This window comes from Lichenostomus cassidix, chromosome 3 (genome assembly GCF_008360975.1).
Source record: "Lichenostomus cassidix isolate B80296 chromosome 3, HeHo_3.0, whole genome shotgun sequence".
NCBI classification, from domain to species: domain Eukaryota; kingdom Metazoa; phylum Chordata; class Aves; order Passeriformes; family Meliphagidae; genus Lichenostomus; species Lichenostomus cassidix.
Window position 1 is genome coordinate 35,301,831 of NC_139483.1, and position 12,310 is coordinate 35,314,140.

Consider the following 12,310-nt stretch of genomic DNA (forward strand, 5'->3'; position numbering starts at 1 on the left):
GTGGCAGCTGCAGGCAGGGCAGGGCCCAGAGGCATCACTCCCCACAGCAGAGCAATTCCATGTCACGGAGTGTACTGCATCACGTGGTTTCCTTCTCACACGTTGTGTCTAGGTCCTACCAGAGGCTGAGACCATGCAGAGAGAACAAGACTGCTTTATTCTCAATAATTTTTATCATAAGAAATAGTACATTTGTTGTAAGACTTCAAAAAAGTTATAAATAATATATATATTTATGAATTCTGAAAAGGAAAGGTGCAATGGAAAATAAGAACTTATATAAAATTCCTACCGCTCCTTCACAGAAAAAAGTCACATTTGTGGAGGAAAAAAACCCCAAACCACTCTTGCGTGCCTAAAGAACATACAAATTTTAAAACTTGATTTTTAAAATTTTTTTACAATAAATTCTTGCAAATTTGTTAGTAGTAAGTTATATGTCATTATGATATTAATTTAAAATATTTACAGATGGTGATATTCCTTGGAATGTGATAAAATATACAATAAAATGTTTTGTGAAAACTGATTAATTCTCTTTTTTTCTTTCTGGTTTTAGTGGCAACTGCAGCTCCTGATCAGGTAAAACATGATGTAATTTATCTAGGAATTAGAATGCATAGCATGTGTATGAGATGTGATACGAATAACTGAAAGGATTTAGGATTTATGGTGAACAAACAAGTCACTGTGGACTTACCGTTCAAACCCCAAGGCAAAAAGAGCTCATGTTGTTATTGTATAGAACAACAGGCAGGTAGTGAGGTACAGGAAAGAGATTACTTTAACTTCTCTTAGAGGCATTTGGTGGAGGGTCTGGTATGTATTGCTCTATCCCATTCTGGAGACTGTATTTTAAAGAGAATATTGAAAAAGGCAGACAATATGAAAAAGAGACACAGACTTTTCTATGATACTAAGATGATGTGTGCAGTGGCTAAGAGGGAACCTTTCATAGTGGTCAGAGACTTAGATGTGATTGTACACTTCTATGTGATGCTGAACTGCATAAGTGCTATTTGTAAGCAATTAAAGACCAGAGAATTGGAGAATTATGGAGGGACAAAGCCAAAGAAACAATTAGAAACCCCAACAAATGGCTGCTTCAAGTAAAATCAATGTTAAATTGTATGCCATTCTATAAACATAGTATTCCATGTTCATTCAGGTTGAAATTGGTGGTCAGTAATGATCTGCAACTGAAAGTCCCTCACATTAGAATGTTAGCAGTTTCTCAAGCCAGGAGTTTGTGGGTTGTTATGATAGCTGAATTAAGGGAATGTTTTCAGAATGGTTTTTTTTCCTAATCATTCTTCTAGGAATTAGCTTCCATTGATCAAGAAAAGCAGCCTTATCTAGAGCCTGGGCAGCCTCAGCTTTCTCCTGGAATTTCAACAATTAACCTGCATCCACAGTTTCCAGGTAACTTATTTTGGCTTTTTTTTCAATGTGAGACTGTGCTTACAATTCATCAAAGAATGGGAAAGTAGAAATTCTAACAGAGGTTAATGAAAAAATGATTGGAACTTCAGAAGCTATTTCTCCATGATCAAGAAAATAATCATGGAAAAGCAGAAGTGGGAGGAATTGAGAGGTTGGCATTGGCTTGATGACTTCTTTAGGAGACAGCATATTTTAAGAAAAAGTGATATCCTGGATTATGTGCATGAGAATTTTAATGTCAGCAGAGGTGAAGCCTTAGTCTCCTTTCAAGAGGAAACTGCTTAGGTGCCTCCTTGTAGATTTATGTGTAACTTTTGCTGCAAAGGTTTTACAACTGTGTTTGCTTTCTTTAGCACCTCAGGTTTTTTTTCACAAGCAGTAGAATGATGAAAACCCCAATTATACTGGTTTTTCTACTCTAGATCAAAGCAGAATAAACAAATTAAAATCTCCATAGTGCATGACTTATTCAGTATCATGTGTGAATTCTTTAAGGGTTGGGGTTTTTTGAATGCTTTGAGGTGGTTATTTTGGATGTGATTGATTTCCATTCCATGTCACACAGTAGTGATTGAGAAAACATCCCCTCCTTTGCCTGTTGAAGTTGCTCCTGAAGCCTCTACTTCGAGTGCAAGTCAAGTTATTGCACCTACTCAAGTTACAGGTATTGTACTTCTTTTTTAGAGCTAAAATAAATTAAGAAATGGCTGAGTCCATGAGACTATTGCTCTCTTCTGTTGCTGAATTACCGTAGTGAAGAGAATGTGGTTGTAGAACAGAAAGGAATACTCTGGAGAGAAAAAGTACAAAAAAGCACAACAATTAGGGTACTGTCAAGAGAGCCTGGACCAGGTCCTTCCAGGATGTACCTGCCATTTTTGTGCCCACAAATAAATGATAGAAGATATAATTAATTCCACCTCAGATTCAGTTCTGGACTTTCTTTGCAGATGTGTATAAAAAGTCCAGACCTGAATCTGAGATGGATTTGAAGATCTGCAAAGGAAAGTCCAGAACAGAATACTTCTTGAATACAAGTCAGGTTGTTAGTCTACATGTGTATTCATGAAGCATACATGATCATGTTCATTGAGGGATGTAGATCAGAATGTTCTACAAAAAGCAGATGAGGAGTTACTGTAAGATCTGTTTTGAAATGTTATTTTGCTGTTTGTGCTCCTTCCTTTTTTGATGTGTTAAAGTTGCCTTGTCTAAATCTAAGTATCAAGAAGTGAAAATAACAGAAATGCAAGTAATGCACCTGTCATAGCTGAAATTTGTCTAAATGACAGTTGTGTCCAAAAGATATGAAAATTTCTTTTGGTGTACATTTAGAGACATAAAGATAAGTGTAGTGCGTTTGTATACAGGAGACCATTACAGTGTCACATTGGTTAGAATGAACCAGAATGAACATAGGCTTTGAAGTGATTGCAATATCCCAGTAAATACTGTAAGATGCATTCTTGTATATGGTAGAGATATTTAGGCCTACAAAGAGGTTTCCTGGTTTCCATTCGCAGGGAGAAATTTCACATACTTTAATAAAAACTGAATTCTTCAAAATGCCTTTCCTTCATGCAGGGATGGATTTCTGAGTTGATGCAATGTGCACAGGGTCTAAATCACCAAGTTGTTTGTACAGTTCTGTCTGCAGTTAAGTCCTCCTGAATGTCCTGTAAAAGTAGAGAAAGTATTCTGTCCCTCTGTAAGCATTCAACTGCTTCCTTCAGTTTGCCATTATAGCAGTTCATCCATCCCATATGGAGGTTCAGCTGGTGGTGATTGTCAACCTGGAAATTGGAAGTCAGCTCTTCTGTGACTGTGCCCCTTCTGCTAGCCAGCTCCCAGCTTCCTTACAGGGAGAGAAAGTTGCCCAGCTGGGAACTCACATCAGTTAGTCAAAAGAAAGTGATAGTTTTCCATGTTCTGTTTTTTATTTCCTCAGGAATATTAGTAGAACTAGAAATTGCTGTGTGCTATAAATCAATATGTTGTTCAGATGTATAAGAGATAGTAAAGTACAAGTGCAGTAAGATTTGTAGGGCAAAATCCTAAACAGAATTAGAAAAACTGAGTGCAGTTCAAGTTGAGAAGTTTTTGAGTGCCTTATTTATGTACTTTAAGATTTAGTTAAATTTAAATGTGGCATGTTTCTAAATAGTCTAGATAAAGAATTCTTATTTACAGGTAATTGCTTCTTTTTCGGGAATCACAATTCCATATTGCAGTAAAACCTTAGTTTGTTGCAAATTAACACAATTATTAGTATTTTCTGCAGTAACTCATATACTTTGAGAATTTCTAAAACTACTGTAAGGATTTAGCATCCAATGCTGCCCATATCTCAATCTCCTTATCTTACACAATACATCTAAGCTGTTAACAGATGAGTATTCTGTAAATCAGAATCCCCACTGTAATGAGAAACTCACTACAGTTATTTTCTCCATGTGCAATGCAAAGGTTGAGCCATATATATTTTTATTTTATATTATCTTCATTTTACTTTAAATTTTATGTACTGATTTATAGCTCTTGGATAGGACATAAGATTATGTCACTAGGAAAAGCCTGGATGGTTTCTCAAATCTTCCAGATAAGATATCCATTACAGAAACTCAGGAGTTTCAAATTTGATTTACAGTTTTTTTCAGGCTTGAGCTTTCTACTTGGATTACAGCATATTGTGCACTTACTGTACTGAGAGAGTTTAACATTAAATTTCTCTTTTTTTGCTTAGAAATCAATGAATGTACAGTTAATCCTGATATCTGTGGAGCAGGACACTGTGTTAATTTGCCTGTGGGATACACTTGCATCTGCTACGAGGGATACAAACTTAATGATCAGCAGACAAAGTGCTCTGGTATGAAATGATGCTTTCAAAAATCTGAAATAAACATGCTGTGAAATGCTTGAAATGTGGAATCTGGTTAGGTGAAATACCTACAGAGCAGTCAGGAATTCCTTCCTCTATTGAAAGATTCCAAATTACAAGGTAGTTTTTTTTAACGCCAAATAGAATTTGCAAGGTAGTTGCTAATATAGACTTTCAGCTGCTCTGAAATGAGTGTGAGTTAAATTAAATGGAATGAAAACCTTTCCCATTGTGGTGTGACAGCAAAAGTGATTAGACAGACCATCTCCTTTCTGCTGTATATCAGGTACCTAAAAAGTCAGACTGCTAGGAAGAAATACACTTCTGTTTGGGAAAAGAATGACTGAATTGGTGCCTGTTTCTCACAATGATTTACCCAGCTACTAGCTCTGCAGCCAGACTGAGCCCAGGCATTTTGTTTCGTCATTCCTTTCAGCCTGCTACTGAAAAGAGAAAGTATATCATAACCCAGAAGCACAGTAAGAGATCTCCAAAGCGGGGTCTTCAACTCCTTCAAAGCTAGTAAATTCTAGAACAGACACCTCTGATGAACAAAAGGCAGAGCACATGAGCCATTGCAGATTTGGAAGCAGCTGTATTGGTATATTTTCTTCATTCAGAGTGTACTGGTTCCTCTGTAACGTGGATCAGAAAGGGTGTATTGTATCGACCGGTTATATGCTATAGAATGTCCATGCCACCAAAGCTCAGTAGCTTCACACTGTACGTGCTGTCAGGTGCAACTACAGTATTAAGAAATAAATCACACAACGCAGCCAAATGGCAACTTACAAACCCGTTATTTCATCCAAATTTTATTAATGTTCCATGCTTACAGCTTGTGCTCTTGTTGCACATAATGTAGTGATTTGAACTGTAATCATGTCACGTTCTTCAGACCAATGCAATATTCTTACAGTCTAAGCCAATAAGAGCATTTTTCTGCAACCAAAACTATTTAATGGATCTTTTTTGCATGTCTGAGAGATAACATATATACCTTTTCAAATAGTTAAAATAGTCAAAAGATCAGTCTTTTCAAATGTATGGCACAGAATGCACAGAAAGAATCACAACTAAATATGTTATTCTATGGTCTTATGTTTTCATTTCTTTTATAGATATTAATGAGTGTAGTCAGGCACCACATCTCTGTTCCCTTGGACGCTGTGAAAATACAGAAGGAAGTTTCCTATGTATTTGCCAAGCTGGATTCATGGCCAGTGAAGATGGAACTGACTGCGTTGGTAATAACTAGTCTCCTTTATAGAAAACAAAAAAATATGAAAATTAATCAAGAAGCTTGTCTAAACCACCCTAAAGTCCCCTTCTCAGCTTTTTTTTCCTCAATGTCAGTTGTACTGCACAAGTGTGTGGAAGTGTATTTAACTGTCTCTCACCAGCATCTGTGGTGAGGAAAGCACCTGAGTAGCAGATGTTACTTTTCAAAATGTTTGTTTGTTGAAAAACAGGAATTTCTCTTGTACCATCCTTGTTTAGGAAAAACTCCTATTTAGTAAAAACACTGGTTGTGTAAAATACAAATATTCAGCACTCTGTTGTATAAAACACAAATATTCAGCACTCTTTCAAGGAGTAGAAGCTGGAACAAACCATACTTTTAAATGTAGCTGAAAACAGGCATGGACTTCACAAAGCAACACAAACAGCCTGAAGGGGCTGTGGTCTGCCTTAGGTTAGTGCTGGCTTGGGCACAGCATATATGCAGTAACACCTGTTGTGTTTGCAGCCACAGGGGTGCTCACAGGACTCCTTCCTATACCTTGATTGTTTCTCACAATCATTCTCTCTGTGATTACAAGCAGTGAGGTGGTTTGCAAACAGCTTCAAGAATGCAAACTTAGTGTTTACCTAAAGCAGAGTTTAGCAGAGATGCAAGCACTCAATACTTTCATGGTGAAGCAGCTTCTCTTTGTCATCTGCAGATTTTGATGAATGTTCAAGACCTCATACTTGCGGAGAAGGCTTTTGTATAAACACTCTTGGCTCATACAGATGTGAATATTGTGATAGTGGATACCAAATGAACAGGAGAGGGGAATGCGAAGGTAGGTTTGGACTCTTCACTAGTGGTAATGATGAAGTGAATTTACCATTTATTGATAGCACAAAAGCAATGCCAAACTACTGCTGTTTGGAATGATTAACGTTCCCTGCAATTCAAGGGAGGGTAAGCACTTCAGCTTGAGCTTCAAAGGGACAAGTGTCAGAGGGTGCAATCTTAAACAAGAAGCCTTTGTGAGTACTCTTCAATCTTTGTCATTATTTGATGTCTGGAACTGTAGTTCAATTCCTACTATTTAGATTTAAGATGCTGCAAAGGTGTTCCCTCACTATGTACAGAACCATCTTGGGACAGCTATTTTAATGGCTCTTGGCATGGAATCACTTCACTTCATTGTTAGTCCTTACTTGCATACCAAGTTTCTGTAAAAAAAAGTTGTAATTTTTCCTATATTATAGCAGGTAGCAAATGATTAGTTGACTTTTTAATATCTATATCTAGAAGATATTTCACGTTGCAGGAGATCCTAGGACATCTGACCTTCAAAGCTTTGCATTATATTTAGTGTGATATTTTTGTCATTTTCCTGATGTATTTTTTCTTTTGCATTTAGCTTAAATTGTGAACTAAAAACCACAAGTAATCATTTAATTTTCAGCAAATAAGCACCTTAAAGCTGCCATAGATATATTTGCGGCTCTGAGCTTTGCTAAAAATTCCTCTTCCAATTTTTTTGTTGTTTTAAATGTTTCACACACTCCACTCTTACAACTAATCTTTGCAAATCTTCTCTGTGACTAGGGAGTCTTGGATTCAGTTAGGCTAGAAATCAGACTATTACAGTACATCAAATTTGTTAATCACTTGTATTTTAAATAGTGTGGTGACAGTCCTCTATAATTTAACTTAACAATTTGTAATTTCTGAAACCAGATTCTCTGTTGAAAGTTATTTGAAGTTGCTGAAGGGAATAAGCCTCCTACACTAAATATATCAAACCAGTCATTCATGTTGTATGTTTTGAGGGCAGACACAGTTCAGACAGCTCAGAAAAGAGGTTACAGCAGTGGTGGATTTTTTTGTTAATTAAATAAAAAAAATCTCACAGCAATTTCACAGAGAAACTTTTGCAGGTCTGCATTGTAGTGGCTGTAGAGGCCTGTGGCTGTTTTTATGAGAAAGTATTCTAAGCTGGATAATTGGGATGCTATGAAAAATTCTGATTTGCCCACATCCAGTGAGTTGTTTGGAGCTGGGATGTCCAATTCTCTCATGTTTGGAGCATTGTCCAGTTAAATTACAAGTGTTTGGGGCTGCTTGACTTCTGTGTTCTCAAAACTAGGAGTGAATTCCCTCTGTAGGATCTGTTCTCAAATGGCTTGGTTAGTCCTTAATTGCAGAAGACAACTCCTAGGCCTGGGGCAGGAAAAGGATGGGACCTTAGGAAGCTGAGTTTAGTGGTGACTGTGACAATTTAATTAGTTCTGTGCACTGTGTGAAACAAGTATTTCATGGGAAAGATTATAATTATTGTGTAATTAAAGATTGTATTATGAAATTATCTCATACATGGGAGCAGACTGCAAGGAGGCTGCCTACACAGGTTTAATTCTATCATCTTCTGGTCATTGGTCAATTGACAGCAACTTGTCTTTGAATGTAGTTTTTTGCGTGCAGTCTCCTCTAGATTGTGTATGTTGCATATGAAGAATGTCAGGCACTTCAGTGTGGTAAAGGAGTGACAAAAGCAAAGTTATTCTTACCTGTGGTATCCAGAAATCTGATATGCTGTGTGTCCTGGAAGACCTGCCAAAGATTTGTAGTGTAACAGAGAATTCAGATTCAGTTGCATGTATTATGATCTACTATATTTCTCAGAGGTTCTCCTTTGCTGGTACAAATCTGTGTGAACTTGTACTTTCCTTTGTCTCTAACATATAAAGTATGCAATTCTTTAAATCCTTTAGTATAAAAAGGAGGAGGGTCAGAGTAACCAGGTTATTGTTGTGTTCTATTGTGGCTTTGACCTCTATTTCCTTTTACCTTCTCTTTTGAAGACATCGATGAATGCCTGACTCCAACTACTTGTCCAGATGCACAGTGCGTTAATGCTCCTGGCTCTTACCAGTGCATTCCTTGCAGAGTGGGGTTCAGAGGCTGGAATGGACAGTGCCATGGTATGTTTAGTACTCTTTATCTCTCTGGTTATATATATAACTACAAAATAGAATCCTTAAAATAGAAAATGTGGAACAGAAGGGGGATGTATTGTAAATGAAATGCTAGCAGGTTGTTTGGTTTTGGTAAATGGAAAGACAAGTGAGTGCTAATACATCAGTGTGACTCGTAGGTTTTTCTGTAGGATGTGGGACTTTGCTCATTAAGCATATTAATAAAACTGTTTAATTATCTGTACTTCTAGCAAAACATTAGCATATCTTAAAGCCCCTGGTCTCACTTTAGGTTAGGGGTTTAGGACAGATTTCTCACATTTTACTTTTGTTGATTTCTTTTAAAAGTTAGTTGTTTTGGTTTTTTTTTTTTTTTTAAAGCAGTGTTGGCTTTTTGAGATATAGGTAAGAAAGAGCAAATTAATCCATTGTGTAGGAAGAAATAATCTTTTGCAGTTTCGAATGCCACTTACCTTTTGGGACACTACCAGAAACTTAAATTTAACATCAATTGTGAAGGATGTTGTGAATATTCCTGCCCACTCCATGTAACACATGCCTTATAATTTGTGGTTGTTGGAATAACTGTGTTACCTAAACAGGTGTACAATAACCTACAGAGAGGGGGTGTTTGCATTACTGTAGGGCAGATTGTCAGAGCACTTCCATGGCTGATTTCGTAATGGCTCCCAGTTGCTGTGATTTGGTTCAGTTCACAAACAGTCAAAGAGCAGTGTTTGGTAGAAACAGCTCTGGAGGCTGAGATCTGCTGCACTCCAGCTGCAAATGTGCTGCTGATCTCTGGATCAGGATTAGAGTCAAGCTGCAGAGAATCAACGGTGTGGCTGTCAGAACCTCACCACCAGTTTTGCTGTGCAGATTACACCGTTTTCAACTGTCCCATTTTCTGAAGAAGTCATACTGTCTGAACAGATCTGCCATGTCATAGCTGCATATTTGGTCTTGTCATTTGACTAACTGTGGAGGAATGTATTTCTCAGGTAATTTCATAGATTTTAATGGAGTTGTAGCAAGCTAAAAAATGTTTACAACAAATATATGGGTTTCGCTTTGCACAAATTATTCCATTTATCTTTGTTTCATTCCTTCCCACCTGGATTCATGGTGGCTTTGCAAAGAATGGGACATATGTACTCTGTTAGAACTCTCTTACTTAAGTCCTTTTTTTTTTTTTTTTTGCAGAATGTTGGTTTAATTTTGCCTTCTTTGCCAATATTAAATTTTATTTCTGTACCTATTTATGAAAATAGCCTGGTTGAAAATTCCCTGGCATAACTTTTAGTTTCATTCTTGCTAAACCGGGTTAGTAGGAGGGAAATGAGAGAAGTCAGTGCTTTGCTCAGAACTAAGTCATGTAAGGAATAAGTCCTGGTTTCAAGTGATAATTTTTTCCTTGTATTACTGCATGTAGTTTCCCTTTTTTTCCTTTGTTTTATGAAATGTTCTAAGCCTAAACATTCTTACTCACTTCATTAGTGATGCGATCAGTCCATTTTTTGTTTATCCTAGGCTTACATCATGTTGGAAATGAGCCATACACATTTTAGAAAATGTAATGGAGACAATTTGTCTTAAATCTCTAGTTCTGCAATATGGCACAGTTTAAGTACATTGAAAAGAAAAATATTTCCCATTATCAGTGAAGGCTATTTAAATCCATTGTTCCATAAATTCATTTATTTCTCATGTTAGTTTAGGTCAGTTGCAGCTCTTCTGGTTTTCCACAATGCTGTTTTCAGTATTTTTTTACCTCACTTCATTCTCCTGCCTGCTCTTTATGCCATAGAACATCTAGTGTAACAATCCTACAGACAGATCTTTTACACCATTTATATTGTAATCTTCCAGCATTTAAAGCCAGGAACATAGCTACTTTTGTTTCATTAAGGCAAGTCAGTCGGTTCACTTCAAACTTGGGTAGACTATGTCTAATTGGAGTTTAGGTGGGAATGTTCAATGTATCTTGGAAGAAATGGAAAAGAACACCTGCACAGCCTGCCTCTTCATTGTCTAGAAATTGCCACCGTCCCAGGTCCTTCAATGCATTTGTGTTGTACAGGGACTATTTCAGATAATTGTTTAAGTTTACTTTCAATCACTGATTTACTTTTATTCCGTTTTCCCTTTGCACACTTGTGCATTCAAATAAAGTCATATATAATGATGCATCTAGAGCACACTTCTCTGTATTGATGAACAAATTTAAAAAATATGTTGACAAAACTTTCTAGATCACGTCATCCTCCTGGTTATCACTGTGGTGGGTTTTGAAGCTCCATGGTTAACTACCAATATTTAGCTTGTACAGTTTTAAGGATCCTGTTAGAAGATATCAAAACTAATACAGAGGTCAGCAGAGCTAATCCAAATACCTCTAGCCCACTGTAGGGAGCATCAATAGAATCAGTTATAGCTCTGGATTTCTTCTCAGAAGATTTAAGTGCTGTTCCTGATTTTTCTGCTGGCTTTATGGGGAAGTCTCTTGATCTTCAAGTCCCATCCAAAAATCAGAAATAGTATTCCAGATTTCTTTGTCAAGAACCATGGAGATGAAAATGAATCTGTGCAAAGCAGTTTTGTTGTTCTGTTGGAAATTTGTGTGCCTGAATGAGGTTCTCTGTGTTTGAACAGATTCTTGAGTTAGAGCATTCATCATACGCGTTGAGAGCAAAGATTGTGTTTTGTAGAGCAAGCACATTTTGCAACAGTAGTGAGCTGGAAATTAGCCTTGGAAATATGAATAAGTAGTAAAACTTACTGAATGCCATAGCACAGCACCTGTGGATCTGTGCTGTCATCTCTGGGAGGATGTCACTTTGTCTGCTTGGCCAGGCTGCAGCAGGACATCTTATTTACAGAGCTAGAGGCCCAAGTGAGGAACCAAGAGTTGTAGGTCATTTGGAATGTGGATGATAATGGTGATTTCATTTTTGTCTGGGGAAAGATGGGCTTTGTCAAAGACAGATGGTACAGGAGCTTGCGAAGAGCCATGCATGTAAATACGTGTGAGGAGAATACTTACTGCACATATTCACAATAGCTAATAAGAGTTATGATGATGATTTAAAGATGTCTAATCTTCTTCCAGCTCTCCCTGTGCTACAGCTGCCTAAGTAGCTCAAGCGCCTCAAATAATTAGCACCTTTTTAGGTTGATGGGTTTTGTTTGCTTTGTGGTGGCAAAAGGCAGGATAATTGGGAGTAATATGATTTCTGGCACATAAAAACAAGCAAAAGGTAGTTCTTTTTCTGCATCAGTGAAGCTAAAAAAAATACAGCTTTTTCCATAAAAAACAGGGACATGTGCTGACTACTGCAACTTCACAATTAAGAAACAAAATTTGAAAACTAATTTTTCTTTTCGAAAGTGAAAACCACTGCTAGGAGAAAAACAATAATTGTTATTTTAGAATGCAGAATTAATTCTGGTGAGATTTATTGCAAAATATGTTATTTTAATGCTTGCTTTTTGCTTCGTTGATTTATACAAATTGCATTCAAAAGGAATTCTTGAAAATTAGTCTTAAATAGCAAGATAGCAGTTTTCATGTGGGCTAAAGAAAGTGGCCCATCTGGTTAATATCTTTCTTTCAGAGAAAGATGAAAGTAGCTGTCTGTGGGATAGCTTATAGAAAAAAAGCTTCTTTCAAGTCCTTCTAAAGAAAGGATTGCCTGTGACTAGGAAGAGACATTTTGCATAATCCAATGGAGTTCTTTATTGAGTATATAAAGTAGCCTTACTAAGGGACTTGCATGAATTGCTGAAATC

At 36.9% G+C, this 12,310-nt stretch overlaps 1 protein-coding gene across 7 annotated transcripts in view; it reads left to right on the forward strand.

Moving 5' to 3' along the window:
- The window catches only part of LTBP1 (latent transforming growth factor beta binding protein 1), a 180,164-nt gene that overhangs the window by 117,904 nt on the left and 49,950 nt on the right, over window positions 1-12,310 (forward strand). For 5 of the 7 annotated variants that reach the window (XM_085055266.1, XM_085055269.1, XM_085055270.1 and 2 more), the window contains 7 exons: window positions 560-582; window positions 1,320-1,422; window positions 2,009-2,107; window positions 4,187-4,312; window positions 5,446-5,571; window positions 6,271-6,393; window positions 8,408-8,527. In XM_085055266.1, the coding sequence (XP_084911392.1) occupies window positions 560-582; window positions 1,320-1,422; window positions 2,009-2,107; window positions 4,187-4,312; window positions 5,446-5,571; window positions 6,271-6,393; window positions 8,408-8,527 (720 nt within the window). The remainder of the gene's footprint in view (window positions 1-559; window positions 583-1,319; window positions 1,423-2,008; window positions 2,108-4,186; window positions 4,313-5,445; window positions 5,572-6,270; window positions 6,394-8,407; window positions 8,528-12,310) is intronic. The other 2 variants (XM_085055268.1, XM_085055273.1) reach the window with 1 other exon arrangement.